Source organism: Lepidochelys olivacea (assembly GCF_965140295.1).
Source record: "Lepidochelys olivacea isolate rLepOli2 genome assembly, chromosome: 9".
Lineage (NCBI taxonomy): Eukaryota > Metazoa > Chordata > Testudines > Cheloniidae > Lepidochelys > Lepidochelys olivacea.
Window position 1 is genome coordinate 36,227,135 of NC_140419.1, and position 27,113 is coordinate 36,254,247.

At 41.1% G+C, this 27,113-nt stretch overlaps 1 protein-coding gene across 2 annotated transcripts in view; it reads left to right on the forward strand.

The window, feature by feature from the left end:
• DOCK10 (dedicator of cytokinesis 10) overlaps nt 1–27,113 on the forward strand; it is a 191,742-nt gene that overhangs the window by 43,886 nt on the left and 120,743 nt on the right. For both annotated transcript variants that reach the window (XM_084638464.1, XM_084638465.1), the window contains exons 2-4: nt 5,343–5,462; nt 14,110–14,199; nt 23,991–24,073. In XM_084638464.1, coding sequence (XP_084494590.1) covers nt 5,343–5,462; nt 14,110–14,199; nt 23,991–24,073 — 293 coding nt within the window. The remainder of the gene's footprint in view (nt 1–5,342; nt 5,463–14,109; nt 14,200–23,990; nt 24,074–27,113) is intronic.

The window sequence follows — 27,113 nt, forward strand, 5'->3', positions numbered from 1 at the left end:
AATACCTTCGAATTGCATCAGACTAACCCTAATTCAAAACGGTGATGTTGATTTCAGCGCTAATCCCCTCATTGGGGAGGAGTACAGAAATCGGTTTTAAGAGCCCTTTATGTTGAAAAAAATGGCTTCGTTGTGTGGATGGGTGCAGGGTTGATTTGATTTAATACTGCTAAATCTGACATAAACTCTTAGTGTAGACCAGACCTAGATGAGTTGATGTGCCCCCTGGAAGACCTCTGTGTATCTCCGGGGGTACACGTACCCCTAGTTGAAAACCACTGATATAGAGAGTAGAGTTGGTATTTACATTGCACAGTCTTAACATTAATGAGAATATAGAGATCTTAATATTTCAAGGTGCAGGGATCTGTACAGAAGGAGCTCATGAGCTTATTACACACTGATGCTTTGACGTCAGGAATTTCAGATAGACATAATTCTCTCTAAAGCAGGTAGAGTTAAAGAGGACTAAACCAGTGTGTTGAAGAGAATGGATTATTTTACATCATCAGAAATGCTAACAGGGTTTCTTTGCAATTATAATTATAATTATATATAGCATATGCTGTCCATGATCCTCAAAATACAGTGATGCATCTTTTATACATTCTTGTTTTAATTTCATGGTAGCAAAAAAAAGATAACATTTGTCTCTGCTTATTGCCGTGTATACTGGTGGGAAAACATCAACATAAATATTTAAGTGCTGCACTGAATGGTCTGCTAGCAATTATTGAAAACAGCAGTTGACATTGTTGAGTCTAACTGCATTCGTCAGAGAGCTTTGGCTTAAAGCCTGGAAATCAAAGAATAATTAATGTAATCTTTTGTTTTTCACCCCTTCCTGTTAACGTCATTGTGCATTCAAAAAATTGTAGAAAAGAAAGTCATCATGAAAATTAAAAAAACAAATCAAGGGGAAATATAAATCACTATTTAACATCCAATTCTCTGTCACCAAAGTCTGAACCAATTAGACACCAAGAATCAATATTTTATAAAAGTTGAATGAAGGACAACTGTATTTTCATTTTCTCTCTTATGCTAGGCTACAGTGCTATGATGGGATGTCATGACATAGTGTGTAGACAACATGGCATGATGCTTTGTGGGAGTTTATCATGCTGTTGCGTAGTGACTCTACATCACGACATTGTGGTGCATTTATACTTCATATTGGTATTTTGCAATATCATGTTGCTGCACTGATATCAAAGTATGTGTATGAATTAGATTTTGATCCCTAAAAGTTCATCTGAAGATCTCTGCTGACTTCAGTTAAAGATCCTCTGCCAAATAATACTCTCTGTTGAAGAAGATCTGTTGAAATCTCTCTCCCTTTCTTTATGCTTTAGGGTTTTCTACAACACCCATCTTCGTAGCATCTAAATGCCCTAAAATCTGTCAGAGCAAAAAGAAAGCAAGTTGGAATGTTGAGTGTGATGGTGCTCCAGGATCCTAACGTTAGAGGATCTTCTAGTCTGAGCACTTTTCAGTTTCTGAGGAGGAAGGAGGGGCCAATATGGCATCTACATTCCTCTCCTTGAGCTGCAGAGTGGCCCCAGTGTGTGATCTCTGTGAGTTTGAAGCTCCACTTTTAAGGGTCAGGAGTAGATCTAATAATCCATTTCCAACCTCACAGGAATTTTCAGATGTTCTATAGCTCCCCAAGAGACAGGGTGTTCTTTAGTTGAATAGAGAACTGGGGAATATCACAAAGCACGCTGAGTTTTGTGAGAATGGCCTGACATCTGTGGAATTCCCCTGCTCATCTCAGTGCATTGGTAGCTTAGGAAAGCCCTTTGACTATTCATTTTGTGATTTAGGCTCTACTCACTCTCAGTTTGATTTATAAGACGTTCTGTGAGTTGATATCCAAATAGTGCCTTGGTCATTCTTCAGATTATTGGCACAGAGGGTATGATTTGGCACATATTTACCTGATCTGCACAGTCATATTGCCTGACACGTCCACACACAGGGAGACTGGAATGCAACATCCCATAATATTAATGTGTGGCAAACCTAAGGGAGCTAGAAGTTGTCATATAGCCCTAATGCAAAAAATTCTCTATAATTTCAATAGATTGGGGGGCATCAATATCTTGAGACAGTGTAGGGTTGGGGAGAGAGGTGATGCCTATCACACTAGTATAAATGTTCTGGAGAAAAGTCAGTCTGCATGTTCGCAGAACCACCAAACAGGAGAAAAATAATACGTCTGAGACATTTCTCCATCACGATTCAGATAGCACTTTTAGTTTAACTCTCCTTTTTTAGTCATCGCTGTTGGTTACACCTTATTTCTTCTTTATATCTCAGATGCCTTATGTCAATTTTAAAAAAGGGGGGAGGGGATTGTATGACAAGAATTGAAAACTTTGTACCAAAAATCTCCAACCCAGCACTTACATGTAATCCTCTTCCAGATTCATATTGGCTCTTCCCCAGTGATTTGAATACTAGAAAATTTGTCTTTAGAGTCTCATGAGCTGTAATTTGTAAGATAACTGTACACACTAGACTTGTGGTGAAGAGCCATTGTTGCCAACTCTCATGATATTATCATGAGTGTCATAATAGTTAATGTTTTCTTAAAGCTCCAGCTCCTGGTGTCATGTGTTTATGTGAGAATCCTTAAAAAGTTTCTAGTCCCGGTAATTGCAGAGAAAAGTGAACCCTAAAGGCTCAAAATCAAAGCAAACAAAAAGGACAGATTTATTTATTTATTTTTAAAAATCATGATTTTTAAGTCCATCTTAATTTTGGAGAGGCCGACTTGTGATTGTTGAACACTTGGGGTTGGCAATACTGATGTCCAAATGAGCTACCATAAATAGAAAGGAACTCTCAGACTGCTCTCAGTGGTGAGATGGCAATGGGAGCCAGTTGTGCTGCTGTGGCTGATGACATGAGGTGATCAGCACACCACCTATCAACATGATCTTTTCAAATTAAGTGTTGATGTTTGGATGCAAGAAGCTATGGCATCAGAGAGATTTAGGGCCTGATATACTGTATTACTCACTAAAGTCACTAGGTTGATCAGAACCTTACAGAACAGGAACATCTAAGAAAAGTTAAGTGTTTTACTTTGCCAGGAGAGAAGACATAAAAGAAGAAAATAAGCAAAGGTGGAGGAGAAGGTATGAAGCAAAAAGCCATTTGGGGGATTGGTGTGACAGAGAGAGGAAGAGAGAATGCAGACTGAGAGCCAACCCACCATATAGGGATGCATTAGAAAGTCAGTAGTTACCAGCGACCACCCCAATACAATTTTGTCCCCAGCTCATTTAACATCTGGACCAATGGGGTTCCTCTTGCAGTTTGAACTTGCTCGGCAGATCAATCATCTGCTTTCATGACTTTTTCTCCCTGTGCAGCTGTACTACATCCGCCAGGTGACTCTCTGTCCAATCACTTCCAAAGCCTATAATACTATGTGGGTGATTGATCTGGTCCGTCAGAAACATTGCACCAAGACAGCTAAAAATCACTTGGATCTTAGAGTTCTTTTAGCAGAGGTGGGTTTTGTGTTGTCAGGTAGTACTCTCCAGGAACAAAATTCTGCCTTTGAGACCGTCCAAAGAAAAATGAATGGGTTGATACTGAAGTCCCATCCCCTTGTCAAATATCTTATCTAAAATTAACATTTGATTCCCTAGTCCTGCCATGGAGTCTAAATTTAGTTATAAAGCTTTTTCCCTGCATTTTGAGTCTATAACCAATTTTCACCTAGGCTCCCTCTCTTTAAAAAAAGGACTTTGGCCAAGGGAATTGGAAATAGTTTCCCTCTCTTATGAAGAAGTTCTCAGAACAGTATGAGGATTTATTTGCCCATCAGTCTTCCGGTCATCTCACTCAGGAAAGGTCTTTCCCTCCCAAGTCAGTGGGCACTACATAGACAACTACTTGAGCAGGAACAAAAAGTGAGAATTTCCCTACCTATAAATTGGGTTTCCACTATCAACCATTCAACTTTGATTCTCTGCTAGGGTGGATCCCAGTGTTATAGTCTCTTTTGTACAGTGTATTATTGTTATTTAGTTGAGTTTTCCAGGGGTATTTCTGAAAGCTAGAGAAGAATCCAATTTAACAGATGGGGCTGGGGAGAGGTGCAGCTAGGTGCTGAGGAGGAATTTCTGGGATAACTGTGACTTGTATATCTATGAAGCAGGTTCAAAGAACAGAGGGAGACCTATAGATCCAAAGTGATAAATCCTGTGTTGGAGAAACCTGTTTGATGGGTCCCTTTATGAAACTCCATGGTTACATGCTGGTCTGAAGTACCTTGGATAGCATAGTGTGATAACTGTGGGTAAATGGTGACTTTTCAGTGACAACCACTATGTTGCTAGAACTTGGATCTTAGAGTTCTTTTAGCAGAGGTGGGTTTTGCGAACTACATGCATCTGTGGGGCTGTCTCCTTCTCTCTCATGCCTCCCTACTTTCTCTTCCTCTCTGTCATTTTCTTTTCTCCTCCCCATCTTAGTCTCTTTGATACTTACAAAAAGACTCTTAGAATGAGAAGATGGTTTGTCACACTCTGTCTGACCCTTGAGGTTTTTATTTTTGAAAGTGTGCTTGCATGGTATGTGGGCTCTTCCATCTCTATTTTTGTACTGTATATTGAGGCACTGTGAATTCACCTCTTCTTGGCTGTTTCCACTGAGAATTTTTCTATACTAACCCCACACTTGGGCAATAATAGCACTATTATGATGGTTTACGAGGGAATAATCCAGTTCCTGACTGGAGAAACTATGGGGCTGACTGCCAAATAGTTTATCCTGACAGAGGAACTAGATCATTGCCAAGTAAAATAGTGCAGTGGTACTTTTATTGCTAGCAAGCGACCAGCATTTAAGAAGTGGCAAAAAACAAGAGAGCAAGGGTGTGAATCAGTACTCAGCTAATGGAAACAATTGAAATTAAAGTAGGTCATTCATTCTGCAGTTGATTCACTCAAAATAATATTGTCCATATGCAGTTCAAATGGTTTGTATTAAAATAAAGAAAATTTCGGAGAGTAATGAGTAGATTATCATGATGCCGTGGGGTGCAGTGATGATGTCTGCACAGCACTGTTAACTCCAGGGCATATTGGTTATCAGGAAATAATCAGGATGAAAATGAACATTCTGAGTGGCCTGCCTGGCTCGCTTATACTGTATTGACATGGGTATTCTCAGTTCAATAGCAACGTGCTGTTTCTGAGCATAACAAAACTCATTAATACTTTAATGTCCAAAGAGTATTGGAAAATGAGACCCAGTTCAGTTTGTGAATTCAGGGAGAGTATGAGAGTCAAGACATAATATTGTGCTTTCTTATTCCACAGCAGGAGAAACCCAAACTTTTGGAGCCCTTGGATTATGAAACTGTCATCACAGAGATTGAAAGAAATACTGAGGACAACCCTCTTAAAGATCTCATATTGTTCCCCAATGATGACTTTTCAGTAAGTTTAATGAAATGTGTTTTATTTACAGTTTTTAATCTCTAGACATGGTGGGAAGGTCAAATGTCACAGAAGAGGCTCCTAACTGGTCCATATATTTTTTATTTTGGGGCCACTTTTTACTCCTTTCTCTCTCCCTGCTGCACACCTCGCACTCTCCAAGAGTAGACACAGTGCATATCTTCAATGATTGCCATATATATCTCAAGAGCTCAGGAAATCTACCGTGTCTTAGACAGCGTCCAGCATGATGGGCCAGGGTAGGCCATTTTCAGCTTGGCTCTGCCAGGCAGCAGGAACTACTTGTATGCAGAGATACCCAATTCTGGCTCACGTAGAGTATTCCTTAACCAGTCTGGTTCTGAATGATATTCAGTCTGATAGTACCCCAGGAAGCTATGGACCTTATTATTAAAATATGATGATTAGAGGTACTTCAGTCCCTGTGGCCCCAAGGCCTCAGACATCCTCAGCCCAGCCCTGATTTGTGCTTAGTTTGTAGTCACCTAATGTGGACTAGGGTGTTCGGGTATTTTCAAAATAAAGCAAAACCAAAATAATTAACTGAGCTGTTAAGGTATTAAAATAATATTTATGGATCCACAATAAGTAAATTCATTGCATGCTTCAAAACAGTACAGCCAGATCCTCACGTGTATAAATCAGCAGAGCTCCCTGAGGATCTGGCCCTTTGTTTCAACTTAGGACAGGGGTTCTCAACCTTTCTCTTTCTGAGCTCCCCTCCTCCTCCCGCCACTATAAAAGCTTCATGGCCCACCTGTGCCACAATAACTGATTTTCTGCATATAAAATCCATGGCCCGTGTTAGGGGGTAACAAGTAGGGCAGTTGCCTGGGACCTCATGTCACAGGGGCTCCCGCAAAGCTACATTGCTCAGGCTTTGGCTTCAGCCCTGGGTGGCAGGGCCTGCAGCACTTCCCGCAGCTCCTATTGGCTGGGAATGGCGAACCGCGGCCACTGGGAGGTGCGGGCAGCCGTGCCTATGGACGGTCAATGTAAACAAACAGTTTCGCAGCCCACCAGCGGATTACCCTGACAGGCTGCAGGTTGCCTACCACCATCTCCAAAATGGTCCGTCCTGCTCCATTCCCCTAGTAAAAGTCTTCTTCAGGCCCTGGTCATCTTCTTCCTCGACTGCTGTAACCCCCCAGCTTCTCATCTTCCTCTCTCTGATTTGTCCACAGTGCTGCTGTTCAAATTATCTCATGGGCATGCTGCTTTGACTATATAACTCTCCCATCAGATCCCTCCCTCTCACCACCTTCTGCATCACATCCAAGCACCTTGTCTTCATCTCAAAGGCCCTGCACACCTTAGGTCTTGCTTACCTCTCTGCTCTGATTTATTTTCACTCCTCCACCTTGACCACTTTCACTTTATCCAACCTTCATGCCTTGTCGCCCCTTTCTTCTCCAGCCACTTCCCTGCATTTCTTTCCGTGTGGTCCTTTGTGGCTGGACACCTCCAGCACTACCCCTCTTGATGCTGATCCACCATACCCTCAGTCCTCTCCTTTCAAGTCTTTCCTGAGCTCTCACTTCTTCCATGAAGCAGATAAACCTGGCCCCTTCCCCTAATGGAGCAACAAGCTTGATTCCTCACTGTCTGCACCTTTGCTTCTATGAAAGCAAAATTTGGCCCTGCGTGAATGTGTATTAATAATCATAAAAGGTGTTTGGCTAGATTTAATGGGTACATTGATATCATAAAGAGTGTAAAACGCATTGGACTCAACAGGATGTGAAAATTTATGTTCTTCTTTTTTTCAAATTCTTTTTGTTAACTCTGTCATTCAAATTCTAAATTAAATCTCCCCCAAATGAACTATAAATATTATCATGTATCTAGTTGGAACCTTGAAATTGAAGGAATTCATAGGGCTGGTCTAATCTTTTTAGTAGAGAGCATCAGTGGGAGGTGAATTCTAATGTGCACAAACGTCACACATTAGCTGGCCCAAATGGACCCAGCTGGCATGCACTAAAAGTTCCTTAGTTCACATTAACGGATCCCATTTCAAACTGAGTGATGCAAGTCTAACATTATTGTTATTGTTTATTGTTGCATGAATGCTTTGGAGCCCTGGTCACAAACTGGGACTGTGTTAGCTGCTGTATGAACCCAGACCAAAAAAGACAGTCCCTTCCTCAAAAACCTTGTAATCGAAGGATAAAACAAGAAACAACAGATGGCTACACACAGACAGATGGGGGAGTGCAAGAAAAGAAATGAGACAGTATTGGGCAGCATGATAGGCAATGGAATCAGCACATCAGCAGCTTAACTGTTCTCAAGCTTTTGGAAAGCATCATGGGAAAGGAGAATTTTAAGGAGCGATTTGAAGGAGGATAATGTGATAGCTTTGCAGATGTTTATAGAATATACAATAACCTTAGACTATATGTATAGAGCCATTCATGTTCAGTGTAGCAATGTGCACTCATACAGAAGTGATATTTAGTGTTTAGTTAGGGTTAGCTTGTTCTTTGTTTTAAAATGAAATTAGTGATTTTTTGCGTGGAGGGAAAAGAAGGGCGAAGGAAGGTAATGTACTGGAATTAGTATCAGAGCTCCTCCTTACGGAATGTCTATGAGCAAAATTCTCTGCTGGAGTAACTCCATTGAATTCAATAGAATTACACCAGCAGAGAATTTCACCCTATAGATTAGATTGGTATGGGAAGCACTATGTAAACACATATTGAAGATTCCCCTTAAAATGTTCAAGATTGCATCTCTAATTCTTTCCCTTCAGTATGTACTCTCAGTTCCTATTGATTCCAATGGAAACATATCCGAGAACAGAATTTGGTCCGCATAAAAGTCCTGTTTATACCACAGATCATGTGCTGCAATCTGTGGGATCATTGAGGTTCCATCTTCTCCTGTCTTTTTAATTTCATGGGCTCATTCTATCTTACTTTCCTTAAAATTTATGGTAAATCTGTTTATTTAAATGAGAACAGGATTGAGCTGCTTTTCTTTAGTGGGTTTGAGTCTGAGCCCTAATATACCCCAACATGTTTTGTGTGGTTAGCAGTTTGAAAGGTCTTTGTTTTCTAACCAATTAAAACCAATTCTGACCGTCTGTGGTGCATCAGCCTGAAAGCTATATTTCTAGTTGCTTTCATTCAGAGTTTTTAAAAAAATGAGACAGATGTAGAGTAAAAGCACCTAAGTCATCTTTGAAAATGGGACTTAGAAACCTAAATTTAATCAAAAGCTAATGGGATTTAGGCCCTTAATTCAGTTCCCCCTTGTCTATTATTAATGAGCAGCAATATTTTCATTTGGCTTTTTCTGCTGAAATACAGTCCCACCTGAATCTAGAAAGAGAGATGATCACAAATCTTAATTTAATTGCTCTTTTTTACTAACCAAACACCTGAGGCTGACAGCCATGTATATGAATGTTTCACAGAATCATCATTAGAAGCAGGGACATTATATTTGCATGCATATTCTGAGGATAATTTAAAAATGATTATGTGTGCTTTTGACTCTATGGTTAGGTCAGAATTTCAGAACTCTGCATGCAATTGCCTATTAAAAAAAAATGAACATGCAGTAGCGTAGCAGGGAGCTGACCCTGGAGCTTTGTCCTTTGGAGTCAACAGGAAGATTCTCATTGACTTGAATGGGCATTAGATTAGGCTCCTAATGTGAACATCTAAAAACCATAATTGTATGCACAGTCACTGTATTTGGCACACATTTACAAATGCAGAATTCTGTAAATCTGGGCCTTCATTCAGAACGTAAGAATGGCCATACTGTGTCAGACCAAAGGTCCATCTAGCCTAGTATCCTGTCTTCTGGTAGAGGTCAGTGCCAGGTGCTTCAAAGTGAATGATCAGAATAGGGCAATCATCAAGTGGTCCAGTCCCAGCATCTGACAATCACGAGTATGAGTGTCTATTCTTCACACTCAGGTGTTGTTATAAATAAAGGGTCTCTGCTGTGATCAAATGCAGTAACAGATCAGGCTTAAAACCATTGAACTATAGCAACAGTCAACAAAAGAGTTTAAGCTCTGAACAGGAAGTGCTCTTGTGGCAAGGCAGTTTGTAGCTAGTGGTCTAAACACAGCTAATTCTCAGAAGGGAAGTTCTGTGCAGCTTTTAAAAACAGAGTTAACTATAATATAGTACAAGATCTTCATGTCCCAGTTCTGTGTAAATTTAGCTGTTGTATTCCTTTACTTTAGAGAATTTTTAACAGGAGATTTGGCCAAGTCCACTTAGATGAATAATTGGCAACACAGATCCACTTGTATATGAAGGCATGCAGTTTTTTATTTGCTTTATTCCAGTCCTTTATGTAGTCCAAGCTTCTTGAGAGGCAGTGTTGTATGTGCAGTGGATAGAGCACCGGTATGGGAGTCAGCTGACCTGCATTCAGTTGCTTGCTTTGCCATTGTATTGCTGTGTGTGACCTTTGCAAATTATGGGGCATCTCTGAGCCTCTGTTTCCCTACCTGTAAAATGGGGAAAAATAAAGATTTACCACTTTTTGCTCAGCACCTTGACCTCAGTTGATGAAAAGCAATGTAAATCCTAAGCTTTATTAAGGAACAGTCTTGGTAAAACAATTAAAAATTCTGCATTCCCTATAGTAGCTATCGTGAGTGGATTCAACCTGAGGTCTTCTTCATTCCTGTCAAGCAAAAGAGCTTTCGTTTGGGTCTGTAGCTCAGCCACCATCATGACAATGATAAGATTCTTAGTTGTAGAATATACCATTAGGCTTTCCATTACACCCACCAGCCCCACTCAATCTGCAAAATTTATAGCCATGGATAGCATATGGTCCTTAGTAATGATGGACTTCAGTTTACAAGCTATGTTGCTGATGGGTCTTAGATCCCTGATCCTGCAAAGAGCTCTGTACGAGTGGACCCCCAGTGTAGGCAGTGGGCCTCCATAGGAGCACAGGGATTCATTTAGATTTTCAGGTGCATTTTGACAAAAGCAAAGGAAAGGAGTGGCAATTCAAAGTCATTCATGAAGACAAGAAATAGTCGTTGGACCAGCAAAAGAGAGTGAAGTGAGCTGTAGCTCACGAAAGTTTATGCTCAAATAAATTGGTTAGTCTCTAAGGTGCCACTAGTACTCCTTTTCTTTTTGTCTTTACAGTGTGGTAGTTATGGCACTCATCTAGAATATGGGACGCCCCAGTTCAAATCCATACTCCAGTGACTACTTAATTATTGGTGCAAAATGCTCCGGCTTCAAGAGGAGGCACTGAGAAAGCCCCATACCTGAAGATCCCATGGCCTTGTGGTTAGGAGACTCTCTTGCAATGTGGAAGACCCAAGTTCAAATCCCTTTTCCACATCAGGCAGAGGGGGAATTGAACCTGGTCTCCCATGTGCACTGGGCTAAAGCTCAAAAGGAGGTGGCACCACCACCACATCCTCCTTTGGTCATTTTGTGAATCCTTTCCTTCGCTTATGTCCAAAATTCCTGAAAATCTAAACAGTGGGTTTTGGGTACAAACAAAATGTTTTGTTTTGACATTATCAAAATGTTACAGTTCATTTTGACTGGCACTATTTTTTTTCAAATTTTTTAAATTTTCATTGAATAGTTTTGAAAAAAATGTCATTTTCAGTTTGACCCGAAACAAATTTGAAATTGCCAGGGAACCGAAAAATCCATTATTCAGCCAGCTCCATTACTGAGTTCTCCATAGTTGCCCTGTTGTGAAGCCATAAATCACTGAGGGGACCTTCACTATCATAAAATTGGACCCTAAAATTGTAACATCCTGAGCACTGCCATCTGTCCCCACTTCATTTCTTTAACACTCATGAAAGCTTATGCAAGTCTCCACTGTACATAGACCTAGAATAATAAGACAGTGTTCTTTGGTAATAATGGCAAAGCACTCCTAAGAGATACTTAGTTGGGAAATCGGAAGATTCATTTGTAAGACGCACAACTGGACACAATAGAATAAAACAATAGAATAAAAACAATGGACAAATACATCCTCACAGCTGTTCACAGGGAGCTAAATAGCTAACTATGGATACTGATGGGACTGGAAATGGAAAGAAATTGTTTTGCTCCGTCCCATCCTGAATCATTCAAATGAAACTGAGAAAAAGTTTGGGGAATCCCATCATGGTTGCACCTGCCATACAATGCATACAACTGTTTCAGAATTGCTCATGTGGAAAGCAGAGAAGGGGAAGCTGCGTACTGCAAGTTAGATGCAAGTAAGAAATTCTTCTTTTTAGATTATGCATAGAGGGCTTTGTTCTGAGCCAAATTGTCATGTAAAGTCTGGTAAATGGACTTTCCTCAGAGGTTGCAGGGAGGAATTCTCACCTTTAACTTGGAATCAGGCCATGAAACAAATGCTCCAAAATTTGAAGTAGCAGAGGCTGCAAGCCATTTAAGAGTATACTGAGCAATGATTCTGCATAATCCACTGCTCACAGTCCCCTCTTTTGCTCCCAAACTTCCTGTGCTGCCCTGTAACTGAGGGTAGAATTTGAGCGACTGAGTCAGATTTTGTTCTCTGTTATATTGCTGTACATATGGAGAACATAAGAAAGGCCATACTGGGTCAGACCAATGGTTCATCTAGCCTAGTATCCTGTCTTCCGATAGTGGCCAATGCCAGGTGCTTCAGAGGGAATTAACAGAACAGATAATCATCAAGTGATTCACCCCTGTCGCTCATTCCCAGCTTCTGGCAAACAGAGGCTAGGGATACTTCAGAGCATGGTTTTGCATCCCAGTCCATCTTGGCTAATAACCATTGATGGACCTATCCTCCATGAACTTTTGAACCCTGCTTTTTTGAACTCTGTTATAGTTTTGGCCTTCACAACATCCTCTGCCAAAAAGTTCCACAGGTTGACTGTGCGTTGGGTGAAGAAACACTTCCTTTGGTTTGTTTTAAACCTGCTGGCTATTAGTTTCATTTGGTGACCCGTAGTTCTTATGTTATGAGACGGAGTAAAAAACACGCCCTTATTTATTTTCTCCACATCAGTCATGATTTTATAGACCTTCATTGTATCCCGCCTAAGTCGTCTCTTTTCCAAGCTGAGTAGCTCCATTGGCTTCACTGGAATCACTCCAGATTCACTCCAGTGTAATAGAGAGCAGAATCTGGTCTACCATGCCAGTTACAGAAAACCAATGGGACAGATCTGTGGATTAATTTGAAGATGTGAAAAAAGTACCCCAGGGTCTTGCAAGTGTGAATTTACAGTTGTTGCCTCACCCTTCCCTCAGTGAAGCGGGATTCCCAGTCATGCAGAGGGACAGTGTGAGCATTTGCAACTAGGTAGAACCTAATAATTAACACAAGGAAATCTAGCCCATCCCTGCAGATCTCAGGGTACTGTCTGGAGAGCTGCTTCTTCACTCTGCTCCCCACATTGGTCCTGACAGCCCAGATCACTCCGGGTCCCTACCACAGCTCTGCAATGCCCATTTTCCCTGAAAATGGTAAAAGCTGTGAAAAGGAAGTTAAATAGTATTAATAAACCCCATGGGCAGCAGGTGAACGATCCACTGGGAGAGCCTAGCCCTCGGCCCCGCCCCTTCTGCCTGACGCCCTGCCCCTCCCCTTTGGCCCCACTCCATCGCCGGAGCACAGAGCACCCACCCTTGCAGCCACCAGCCCCCCCACGTGCTCCGTGCCCTGGAGCGCCAGGCAGGCAGCACAGCCGGAGCACCCCCACCCCCCGGTGCACCAGGCGGGTGGTGTGACCGGAGCTCCCCCAACCCCAGCGCTGGGTGGCGTGGTCCCAGTGCCCGCATCTCCAGCCCCAGAGCGCTGCACAATGTGCAGCACAACGTGCCCCAGCTCCTGCAGCCCCAGTCTTGCAAGCAACAGCCCCGGCCTGCCTATCCCACTGTCTCCACCATGGAAGAGCAGGAAGGGAACTGGAAGCAGGCAGGAGGGGGGAGTGGGGCAGAGCATGGGCGGGGCCACGCCAGGCTGTTTGGGGAGGCACAGCCTCCCCCGGCCTATGGTACCCACCGCCCACGATAAGTCCATGAAGATTCTCACGGGGCTGCTAATGGGGATGCTACATAAAACAGCTACTTCCTGGATCCATCCCTCTCTGACCCAACACCCCTTTCTCTTGCCAATCTTTCTCTTGCCAATGTCATGTGGAGGTTTTTTTGTGGCTTGTTGGGACTCTTTGTCTGAAAGCCCCTCCTGCTCCATTCCAAGAATTTCAAACCCTTTATGTCCGTTTCCCTACTTCTTTACCTCCTTCCATGCCCTGGAGCGGAGAGGGGCATGTAGCACAGCTGGGATTGTAGTGTACTTTTTGTGGAGAAAAGGTTAAAAAATTCCAAAACACATTTTTCCTTTTAAAGTCACTGATGAACAAGGATTTAAAAGATTGAAGCAGGCCCACCTAGAGCAAACCCTGTATTCCCCAGAAACCTACTCCAATGCCCTTCGTTTCAATGACTGCTTCAGCTGATAGACAGTATTGCAAATAGCGTGTGTGTGTGGAAGCCAACAGAAAGTAGGCATCAGCAAAAATGCTGGCTCTTAACCCTTTTATGGACATGCCTTTGATTCTTTATATGTATTTTAATTGTTTGTTGATCTGACTAAATCTTTTGTTCTTATTTCTTGTCAGACAGACATAATTCCATGGGAAATAAGAACTCTGTACCCATCTGTACCTGAAGATGCAGAACAAAATGTAGAAAATTTATTTGTTAAAGAGGTAAATATCCAGCATTTGTACTCCTTGATTTTAAATAAGTCCAGTCACCTTTTTTGTTATGTTTAATTATATGAGTCTAATGGTGATTTCTCTTTTGTTTTAGTCACATTTTTAACCAGTATAATATTTTTGGGTGGCCTGGTTTGCATCTAGAAAACTTGCAATTGTATTGCACTTGCCTCTCGGATGTCATTGTTTTAGTCCTGCACAGCTGATCCTTTTGTATTAGGCACGTTTCTTAATATGAGCACTGAACTCTGGAGCTAGCAAAACCTGGGGAGTTTTGTATTTCAAAAAACATTAGATGTTTTGTACTTCAAAAAACATTAGATGTTTTGCAGAACATTTTGGAACTCTTAGCACTAGTGAGATCTTGTCTCATCTTTATTTTATTTTGAGACCTATATTGTGGCCTTATCAGCTGATCACATTAGGGATGAGGAGGAGGGATTCTGCAGTATTGGCAGTGTCTGGAGGCATTTCACCTGTATGGTACACATGCAAGCAGAATGCTTCCCAGGTACTTGAGGAATGCAAGCAGGAGCACAGTTGGTCCCAGGGAGAGCAGGAGAGATGTATGGTTTCAAACACTGCTCGTGATTTTATGACTCCCCTGCAGCTTGTCTTAGAGAGATTCTGGCTGCCTCTTGCACAGGAGCTCAAGAGGTAGACAGCTCCTTGCACCTTTTCCACTGTGTGCTAAAGAAGGCAGAATGTGGCCTGACATTTGTATTAGAAACACAGATATATGAGAGCAAATTTCAGGCAGCTTCCAAATTACATGCAATGGTTTTACTTGCATGCACAAATAACCATAGCCCTTAAAATGTGTGTGCGCCCTGTTTTTTGTATCCAGAGGAGGGAGTTACACATCCAGCTTCCTAATTTGTATGGGCATTGACTGTTTTTGTATGCACCATGGCTGCATATATATTTCTGCAGGAAAACTCATTTGTACACAGAAAAGTAGGTAAATAAACTCAAAGGCCAGCCTGAAAATTTGGCTGACAGATTCCCATGCAGCATAACACTTTACAAGCTGCCCCTAGTTCTCTCTCCATCTGTGTGACTGGAAACTCACTGCCAGCTCAAACTCCTTCTCTCCCTGCCACCTTTCCAATTCTGACAATAGGGTTGGAGGAGGAGGCAAGTCATTATTTCCCTTCTTTTCCTTTCACCAGGGTGGGGTCTGTCTGTTCTAAAGTTTGAGGCTCCACAAATTGTAAAGCCAACACAATCCCCATTGCTGTGCTCAGAAAATGGAGTCTAAAAATGGAATGTAGCGCACAGTATCTGGGAATTATTACTGCTGAATACTCCAAGGAGGTGCTAATGACAAACTGGCACAACCCTAAGCCTTTTCTGCAACACTAGAGAGCCAAGAATAAGAGAGAGCGGTAGAATAATGGGGGGGGGGCGGGGAACAGCACTAGAGATTTAGGACTGTAGTGGGAGTGCTGTGCATGGAACAATAGTAGGTTGAAGCCCTTAAACTAAATTTTAAAATAGAAATACATGTGTTCCACTTCATGTTTCAAAAAATATATAAAGTCAATAAGTTCCAAGCAGGAAATAGTTACCAATATCCAATCGTCTCCTTATTCTGCCAAGAGCGTAACGCCAAGTTCCTCTGGAGCTGGGGTATTATCCTTCTTGTAAATGAAGATAAAAGGTGTAGATATTCCCTTTCCATTCTGCACATAATTTCACCAGATACGGTATTACAAATGAAGGTCCACAGGACAAATTTATGGGTGAGCCCTCTTCTCTCCCAAGCTGGATATAGTCTTAATGGTAATGAGTATCAGAGGGGTAGCTGTGTTAGTCTGTATCCACAAAGACAACGAGGAGGCAAGCTGGAGGTATGTAGGTAAGTATAGTGGTCAGTAGGTTTCCAGTATAGGGTGGTGTTTATGTGACCATCACTTATTTGCACTGTAGTGTCCAGGAAGCGGATCTCTTGTGTGGACTGGTCCAGGCTGAGGTTGATGGTGGGGTGGAAATTGTTGAAATCCAGGTGGAATTCTTAAAAGGCTCCTTCCTGTGGGTCCATATGATGAAGATGTCATCAATGTAGCGCAAGTAGAGGAGGGGCGCTAGGGGATGAGAGCTGTGGAGCCATTGTTCTAAGTCATGTGGGTACCCATAGCAGAACACAAATCAGACTTCAGGAATGGTAACATACAAAAGCCAGTAGGAGAACACTTCAATCTCCCTGGACATTCAATAACAGATTTAAAAGTAGCCATCCTAGAACAAAAAAACTTCAAAAACAGACTTCAAAGAGAAATTGCAGAGCTACAATTCATTTGCAAATTTAACACCATTAATTTGGGCTTAAATAGAGACTGGGAGTGGCTGGCTCACTACAAAAGCAATTTTCCCTCTCTTGGTATTGACACCTCCTCCTCAATTATTAGGAGTGGACCACATCCACCCTGACTGAATTGGCCTTGTTAATACTGGTTCTCCACTTGTAAGGTACCTCCCTTCTCTTCATGTGTCAGTATATTTATGCCTGCATCTGTAATTTTCAGTCCATGCATCTGAAGTGGGGATTTTTACCCACGAAAGCTTATGCCCAAATAAATCTGTTAGTCTTTAAGGTGCCACCAGACTCCTCATTGTTTTAATGGTAATGGAATGCCTTGTGAGCCAACAGTTCTCATCTTCTTGTTGCTCTTAGTAGATTTTTTTTCCGGTGCCAAAGGGCTATCACAACAATGGCTTGTTCTTTGAAGGCTGACAGGGGTCTGAAAAACTAAACTGGATTCCCAGATAATTGAAGATCCCAGAAACTTCGTAAGCCAAAGTAAAATAAGGTCTTCAGGTTCCATTTTTCTAAATCACCCCTAAAGGCCTTGAATTGTGGACCCCAGCTTTGTTGTTTAAGTTCTCTCTCATATTCTGCAGTACTCTGTTATCCTTCCTCACCGCCTCAGCCACTGCTTCATGGCCAGAGGCTAAAATATCCAAATAAACCACTGTAATTTCTTCTTCCTTTATCATACTACTAGTCACCTCCATTTTCTTTTCAGTGCTGGTAGGGATCAGGCTGATCCAGGCACACATATATAAATCGGTCCCATCAATTTGTTAAATGAAAGTATCCATTTTAAAAATGGATATTTCAACCCCTCTTGGTGTTAAAGGAAGGATTCTCAATGTAACCTTGTACAGTCCTGTCTTCTGGAATATGCAGATAGCTTAGTGGTCCTCAACATTTTTCCACTGCCATTGTAAAGGATTATGGGATTGGGTGTGTTACAGTTAGTGTTACAGTTCTGGGCCTCAGAACTTCCTGTGGTGTCTAACTGTAATATACTCTTCCCCAGTTGCAAACTGGTGTGCATAGCTAAAAGGGAGAGGGAAAAATCGGAGCTGAAGTCACTATTAATTTCTGTCTTTCAGCTTCTTTTACAAACAAACGTGAGACCAATGTTCTCTTTAAAAATGATGTCTATCACCTTGTTATATTTTGGGAGGAGTGTTTGTGCTGGAGCTGACCACCTGTCTGAGAAGGGAGAGATTGTGGCTGATTCTGAATCATGTGCAAGGGAGGAAGGAAAATGGTGCAAGTTGGTGAGGAAGTGGGTTGAGCTTCTCCAGCTTATGAGACTTTGCAATGGGTAGCAGCATGCCCAGTCCTTGTGCACCTTGGGTCTGATCCTTTGCCCATAGAAACCAGTGGAAAGGCTCCCAGGTACTTCAAGGGACATTGGATCAGGACCCAGAGCCCAAGGAGATATTTTGCCAGTCACACTGAACTCCCCAAAGACTGGAGCTGGGCTCTCGCCCCATCCAGGTCTTATCAAAGTGGATGGAGCACATGCTGCACCTTTTAAATGCCTATAGCAGTAGCTGCTCTACTCTGCGCTTCCCCAACATTCCCAGAAGCATGCTGCCTTCTTCAGCACTAAGGGCCTGATCCAGAGCGTGTTAAAGTCAACGGAAAGACTTCTTCAATGGGCTTTGGTTCAGCCAGAATATCTCAGGCAGCCAGAATACCTCCAGCTCCTGCCAGCTCTTCACCCCAGCACAGCTGTAACATTAAAAGCTATCCTTAGTTTCTTCCAAATGCAGTTTTTTGTCCAGTTATTCCTTTATGACTCTGTGACAAATGAAATTCATAAGAGAACTGGAAACTAAGTATTAACAGGACACAGCTGCTGATAACACCTTGCATGTGACATCTAAAAAATCTAACCAGCATATTTGAATAAAGGAATTTTAGGTAAATAAACCACAGAGTATAAAAATACCACTGGATTACAAGTGCTTTTTCTCCTAAAACAAACCTAATGGGCTCAATTCTCCTTTGTCTTGCACCTTGTGGAGTCATTTACACCTGTCCAGTGAATGTGCAGAGCGCTGCCATGTCAGAATGGCAACATTTTACACTCCGCACAGATGTCCCTATTTCTGAAGGGCAACAGAAAATCAAGCTTGTTTTGTAGAGTTGTTGGGTCAGAATAGCTTTCTTCTTCCACCTCAGAAGTGGTTGCATTTTAACTGTGGCTTTAAATTATCTTTACAATCCATAAAAATCCTCTTTTAAAGTGCTTTGAGATCCATTCAGATGAAAGGCAGTATATCAAAGTGAAGTAATAATAACTATTATATCCTTAATATTGAAATTTCATGTAGTAGATTTATGTGGTTTATTTCAACATACCTACTGTAGTAAGAATATTATGCATGTTCCTTTTAGTCTGTCAAGACAGGCTTCCTAATTGCAAAAATGGGGTAATACTCAGTTTTCCTTTAGTACCCAAGTCATTCACCATGGAGGATTTCTGTATTCACGACATTGTACCATATCTCCATAGGACTTGTAAATGTTATTGGTTATTAAACCAAGATCTTTATTAATCTTAATGCTAAAGAAGTAACCGCTTTAGTACTAATCTCTCTATAATTATTGGAAGGGGTTCTATACCAGTGCAGTCAATTACTCAGGCCTTTTTGTCCACTATACATACTGGACACTCATTTTGTTCTTTTAAATTTCAAAGTCAAATTAAAACAGAAACTTAAGTTGGTAAGTGTCACCATCTAAAATAAATCAAAGGCTTTATTATCCATCATAATGAAGATTTTTTTTCAGGTTCAAAAGCTAAGTGTTTTCAATGTTTTAAAGAAGTAGTGTATCAGTACGCTGCCAACAATGTACTGAGGCTCTCTTACAGCCTACATTTACATTACTTGGAGAAGTAAGCAGTTTATTAAAATGTTGTACATTAATTGCATATTTTAATCTTTAGGCTTGGTAAAATCTAGGATTCTCAATCACTAATTTTTATTTTATATCTGAGCAGTATGACATTGGAGAGTTGTAAAAATGAGGTCCTGATGGCTTTTGGCCAATAGAGATGGCATCATGCTTTTCATATGAGTAGCGGGATTAACCTTAGAGTGCTGGCTAAATTCCAAACTAGATAATTCTAGTAAATTCTGCCAAAATCCCTTTGTAGTTTCCCTTGAGTATGATTCTTTACTTCCTGTTTTACAACTCTTTCTTAGTGTTGCCCATCTCTGTTTAATAGCTGCTGCTTTCCACCTCAGAGATGGCAGAATTTAAGTGGTGAATGAAGAGACATAATGCTTTATGAATCTAATATGTGTGTAAGGTGCTTTAGGATTCAAACACTGCATCCAACATTCCATGTTGTTGCTGTTATTATTATTATTATTATTAAATGAATGATTAATTGAGTACCTTCCCCAAGCTTGCAGAGATCTTAAAGAGAATGTAAACTGTGAAAGAAAGGGGAACTCTGGCCATTTTCAAGGGGTTTCTAGGTACTCTCTTCAGTTCTGCTTCTCTTATTTCATTTTCTTTTTTTCAAAATGTTAATTTGCATTTCAGGGCAAACCTGTAACATGGCTTCCCTATGAAGTGCCCCTTTCACTGTGGCAGCCATTACACTGTCACCAGCAACACAAACACTGGAAAGCTGCAGGTCCTGAGTTTTTGCTGGATGATCTCTCTAGGGGAAAGTCTGGCCAGTGGGGAAAGGAGAGAAGGGGAAAAAAAAAAAAGGCTTCAAAGCTGACAGCAGGTGGATGGAATAAGAGAGCTGATGCAAATGCGTGCCAAGCCTTCCCCATCCCATAACTAATCTCCTCACCCTACTAGGACTAAACATCCTTTTGGAATGACTCTCCATTAAGGTTAGGAGGCAGTTGTATCTGGCCCAAGGGCCTCAGCTGTTCCTGTGGAAGGGTTCCCTCCTTCTGATCAACAGGATCTTGTGTGTTTTCCTCCATAATTCAATACTTTCCCATCAAAGATGTTGATGAAATCAATACAAATATTTCCATATTTTCTGTGGAAAAATGTTCGGCTGGAAAATGTTTAGCCCACTCTGGTTTATAACAGACTACAATTCCTAACCACAACAGGCTGGCTAGAGATAAGGAGTAGCCATTGCTCTAAATTTACTTGCCTCTGTGATTTCTCTGAATGTTACTTGAATGTGCTTTTTGTTCCTTTATATTTTAATTTTGATTAGTCTCTTCTTGAAGAAGCACAAGAAACCTTTATATTTAATAAGTTAAAACATTGTGGCCTGCTCTATATATAGTTCATGGCTTTTTTAAAACACATCAGTAAAGAGCCTATAATGTTAACAGAAAAAGTCCTGTGTTGAGTCCCTATTACATGAATTGATTGCATCTTTTAAGCATTCTAATCAGTAATGAAAGTAGGACAGGAAAAATTAGTCCTTTCTTTAAAGGACTCAGTTTCTTTTTGTGTCTCAAATAGACAGTGTATGAAGTATGAATTAGTGGGTCTGCACTCATTCTGATCCAATTCACTGTATGATCTTTTTCACTGGCTCATGTAATACAGTATATATATTGCTCCTCTGCAAATATTTACTTACTATGTCCCAGATGGTCACCAGACTGACTTAACTAAAGCTTAAACCACAGAAATACAATGGTGAGATTGTTTCTGTCCACCTGTGAGTCTGCAGAAAGGGCTCAGTTTTGCTGTCATTGGAGTCCATAGTAAAATTCCCACTGATATCAGTGTGCCATATTCAGGTTTGGGCTGTGATCCTGCAAGGTGCTGAGTGTCCTCCATTATCATTTAAAGTCAATGATTGCATTAGTCTGTCTGTCTATCATTTAAGCCATAATATATGATTCTATGTGCCTGTATGATCTGGTCACGTTTTCTCCCACTTTTTGTGCAGCACCATTGAATTCAGTGAGGGTGTAAATCAGTACTGAATTTTGCCCTGTGCATTCAGAATGAATCTATTACTATAGCGATTTGGATGTCATATATGTTAATATATTTCATTCAGCATTTATGTGGGAGGGGACAGCTTATGAATTTGCAGCTGTTTCCTTGTAATTTTGTTTCATATACCGTAAAATCAAAAAGAGATTTGAAAAAAAAAAAGTAATTTAAAATGATCCTGTGCCTGGCTTGTGGGTGGTTTTTTGTTTTTGTTATATATATATATATATAAAGATGTGGTCACATCTACTAAGAAGTTTTATCATTGACTTTAATGGGAGTAGTTTAGGCCAATGCTGAGCCCTTTTGAAAATACCACCCACAATTTAGAATATCATCAGACCTCACTCCAGAAGGCTGATAGTATTTTCCATATTAATGGCCAAAGTCTGACTGCTCCCCTCCCTGTCTGTGAATACAGAAGGCTCTACATTTAGTGACACCATGGTAAAGCGAGGACAGGCTGTGGAGAGGTCATGGTCGGAACGTTCCTTGGAGTGGGGTTTAGTCTCACTGACCTATTCCATCCTTCTGTCTCTTTATTGTCCATGTTCTCCTAACTTCATTCTGTCAAGCCTTTACTCCCTGCATTCTCAGTTCTCTGTTCCCCCGCCCCTTTGAGCTCTCTCTCAATCAGTTCTCTCTCTCATCTCCATCCCTCTGTTTTCCATGAGACCCTCTCCCTCTCCCCACTCTGAAATGTCCCTCCACCTCATACTGTCTCCTTCCTGTGGTTCCCTTTCATCACCCCCTAACCCCCACCATCACTGATATATCTCCCTCCCCCCCCTTCCCCCTATGTTTTCTCTTGTCCCACCTAAGGGGGCCACTGCTGCTGTTGAAGGGGTGTGCTCAGAGGGCAAGGTCTAAGTCCCATTATGTCAACTGCTTGTATTAAGTGATCTCCACTGTGCCACCACTCCTGCAGTCACAGAGTCTCGTGATGCAGATGGCAGCCCTGTTTTTCCTCAGAGGGCACTCCGATACTATAATGATGGGAGTCATACCTATCAGTATCTGGCTAGCCTGGGTATCCCCACTATAAATAGCTCCAGTTCTTCTTTCCCCCAAACAAGAGGACTGCTGGTGCTGGGCTTTCCGGGCCCCAAAGGCCAACTCTAGGTGGCTGATCCTGCAAACACTTCTGCTTAACTTTTTGCATGTGAGTAGTCCCGTTGAGCTTGACAGATAGATCGAATAAGGAGAGCAGGACGATAACCAGATAAATGGGTATAATTAGAAAGTTCAATGGGTAAGTTAAATGCATGCTGAAGTGCTTTGCAGGATCAGGCTGTTAGTTATTAGTACAGCCAAAATCTTTTTTCTATGATTAAAAACCATAAATGCCATAACTATTTTATCTGCAGATGCTAGTAACTGCAGAAGAGGAAGAATGGTCTTGTGGTCAAGGAGCCAGTAGCATGGGTCCATTAATATACCATTTAACTCTAATAAATTGACTAAGGGACCAAGCTTGCTTATGATGACAGAATAGTGGGGTAATTTTTTTTAACATACTATACAATTATTAATCCCTACAGTGTGCTTTATAACCACAATTTCCAGAAGTTTATGATATAATCTGCTCCATTCTCCTTGTTGCAACTTTATAGGCTACCAATAAAATACACATTTCTTGTTCCTCTCCACCAATATTTTCTTGCCTTGGCAATTTGAATCTTTGTTAAAATGAGTAACATGATAGTAGGTCGTAAATTAAACATGACTCAACAATGTTGTATTGTTGCAGCTAAGGACATCATGCCATACTTACCACATTAATAATTTTCTATAAAAATGAGCGGTACAGTAATTCTGTTCTACTTGACACAGCATAGACTTCAAATACAACTTGCATTCAGCTTTGGGCACCACATTTCAAAAGAGACATGAACATATTAAAGAGAGTTCAGAAGAGAGCCACAAAACCGACAAAAGGCTTAAAAGTAAGAACTATGAGGGGAAGTTAAGAGAACTGGAGAAATTCGGTATGAAAAAAATAGGACTCAGGTGAGACATAACAGTCCAGAAATACATTATGGGTTGTTATAAAGAGGATAAGGATCAGTCCTTGAGGACAGAACAAGAAGTAATGGGCATAAGCTGTAGCAGGGAGAAATTTAAGTTAGGTAGTACGTTAAGTCTAGTTACTGTGGAAGTTAGGTAATGAAGCAAGGTGCAAAGGGAAGACATAATTTATGTCAGTGGAGATATTCAGGGACACAAAGGTATCAATCTATCAAGGTGATATAGTAATAATTTAATAAATCCTTCCATGATGCAGGAGGATAAAGTCAGTAATCTACTTTAGGTTGCTTCCGCGCACATGAGTCAATTAAAAAACATCACCTTTGATTTAAATGGGAAATAGTGCTTTAAAACTCTAAGAAATATGAAATTGATTTTCCTTTAAGAATAGCACTACCAAGCTATGAAACAAGAGAATATGTGCTTCTGCTGGGGTTGTTTCTTTGTTCTGTAGCCTTTCCTGAGTGTGAATAAGTTGAAATAATCTATTTCTTTCCTTTCTTTTTAGGCTTGTAAATATTACAATTCTCAGTGGCACGTTGTGAACTACAAATATGAAAAGTATTCAGGAGATTTTCGACATTTACCACAGTAAGAACTTCACTAGTTTTCCATTTTCTTCTCCCAGTTTGGTACTGTTTCACTGAGTCATGTCAATCTTTCCACTTTCCCCGATCCTGTATGTGCTTCCTATTTGTTTTACCATAAACATACTGGGCCACATTTAAAAAAAAAAAAAAGGCAGAGACAAAGATCCATGAGCAAAATGTTCAAGACTCTGCAAACACCTTCACTTATACCTACTGAACACTTTTAATGTACATTCAAATCAAATTACTACTCTTGTATTAATATTTGTATGTGCAAAATACTGATTAGTTCAGACAAGTCTGGCTTTTTACTGTTACTAAAAAAACATAAATGTCAAAACTATTTTACCTGGGCCTAATTCTCCTGTCAGTTACAGTGGTGTAAACCTGGAATTACTCCATTAATTATTTAGTTACTCTGGATTTACACCACAGTAAATGAGGTCAAAATCTGCCCAATGCGTATAATGCAAGAGTGTATGTGCACACACAAACACTTTTGATGCTTCCAGTGGTCTTCTACTTTTTCAGTATTTGGTCATTGTGTGAATAATGAACTTTTCCATGACACATAGGGTACAAAATAAATTCATGGTTTCATTATAACCATTCGCATAAAACAAACTGACGTTCTGCAGCCATTGCGCATGATTCTTTTCTCATTTACACTGATGGAAATCAGGAGTATTTCTGTTGAGGTCAGTGGAGTAAGAGCAGTGTAAAAGTGGTATAAAAGTACAGGACAATTGTGTTGCTTGACTTCAGGAATAAGAAATGTAAGTCTTTGGGCCAAATTCTTTATCTTTAAGGTATAATACATGTGTAGTTGTTCCCAATACCACGTTTTCCTGACAAGCGGCTTATGCTTTAAACTAGGGATAATTATAGTGAGCAGCTAATTAAATTACAGAACACTGAAATGAACAACATTAACTCCATCTTTCTCAGAATTTGAGGCATAAAATTGTGATACTGTATTCTTGTAGAAAAGAGTGTAAAAAGAGCAATAAATAGCAAACAACAGGAATCGATTCTCTGGACACTGATTGGATTAAGGATGAGAGGTGGTACAAACTGAATCCATTCTTGTAGCAGTCTTAAGATTGTCTCTTACAGTCTTCTTCAGATGCTAGGCACACAAAGTCGTGTACTATAAGCCTTCCTTTGTATCCACAATTCCCCTCTTGTTTATGAAACTTACTATGAACAGAGAGTGTGTTAATCCTAGAGGCAAAGGAGAAGAGTGACACTAATTAGAGTTCTTAGGTGCAGTTTTGTTTAGGTAACTTTTTACTCAGTGGGACAGCTTGTATTTTCTAATGGTCTGTCTGCTCAGGAGAGGAAATTGAAAATGCAACATTTTTCAGTCCAAGTTTGCAAGTACTGTCCCTCTTATGAAATATGCAACAAGCTGAACTGTTTCTCAAATGGAGTTTGCATTATTCTGCATGAAAGTAATTTGTAGTCAGTATGTACATTGTCTTCCATGGAGTTATGTTAGTCTATTGACACTGCTTTCAGCGTTCTCTATTTTTCACATCCACCTGGGATATTATGGGGTCTTCTAATCTTGTTTCCATATAATGGGTTATTGTCAAAACCAGAATAGTTTGCTTATATCACAGAGTGTAATGACTGAGAGAGCTTTTAGTGTACAGTCTCTTGAATCTCTAAAGAAAATTTACAGCAGGTCTGTCCAAACATTGCCCAACTGATAGCTCCACTGGCATTTGGACAAGAGAATTAACCTAATTTGCACCGAATGAGGCCAATTGCAGACAACCTCTTTTTTTTTTTTTTTAGTGCATTAGGTACAACCTGCAAAACATCCTGCCAAACATTGCTCCAACTTGATCTAAACAGCATCTGCGTATATCATGATAGAGCATCACATACTGTGACCCTTGTAGGCTGCACCTCTATGTTAAAAATAAGGGTGGCCTCAAGTCATGCTAAGTGTCTCACATTTAGCCATCAGCCATAGTTTTGAGCATTTTTCACAGAGCTCCCTTCACACTGCACTGAGCATTTACCCTAAGCATTAACACCCAGACCCCAAACCAGCTGCGCCCACCCCACTAAAGCCCACTCCCCCAGCACCTGGACCCACCTTGAGCCCCACACACCCAGACTTCCCCCTGCCGAGCCCCATCCCCTCCCTCACCCAGACCCTCCCTGCCGAGCCCCAACCACCTTCACCTGGACCCCCCTGCAAAGTCCCATTTCCTCTGCATCTGGAACCTCCCAGTGAGCCCCTGTACATCCAAATCCCCGCACACCCAGACCCCCCAACAAGCTACCTGCAGTGAGATAGCTCCACACAGAACCAGCTCACCCCCACACTTGGATCCCACACACACTAAGCCCCTCCACACTTGGATTCTGCCAAGCTAAGCCTGCCTGCCCACACCTAGTGCACCTGGCAAGGAAGGGCAGGACCCCAGGGTGTTTCTGGGGCAAGCCCAGCCCATGGACTGTATAAGGGTTGGGTGCAGCCTCACTGCTGAGTCTGTGTTTTGGGGGCGGGGCTGCAGGGTGATCTCCTACCTCAGTGCAACTAGTGACCTGTGTTCCCCACTGCCATGCTGGAGCTTTATTTATTGACAAAATTTGCAGAATTGCAGAATTTTAAAATATTGTGTGCAGAATTTTAAATTTTTTTGGCACAGAATTCCCTCAGGAGTATATAATGATACTAACACTTCCCTGATGCATCTGAAGATTGCATTAGCCTTTTTTATGGCCACATCACATTGGTGCCTCATAGTCATCCTGTGATCGACCAGTACACCCAGGTCTTTCTCCTGCTCTGTCACTTCCAATTGTCCCTAGCTTATACCAGAAATTCTTGTTATTAGTCCCTTAGTGCATGACTTTGCACTATTAAATTTCATCCTATTTCTATTACTCCTATTTTAAAGCTCATCCAGATCTTCTTGTATGGTATTTTGGTAATCCTCCTTATTGGCAATACCTCACAACATTGTGCCATGTGCAAATTTTATTAGCACACTCCCACGTTTTGTGCCAAGGTGATTAAT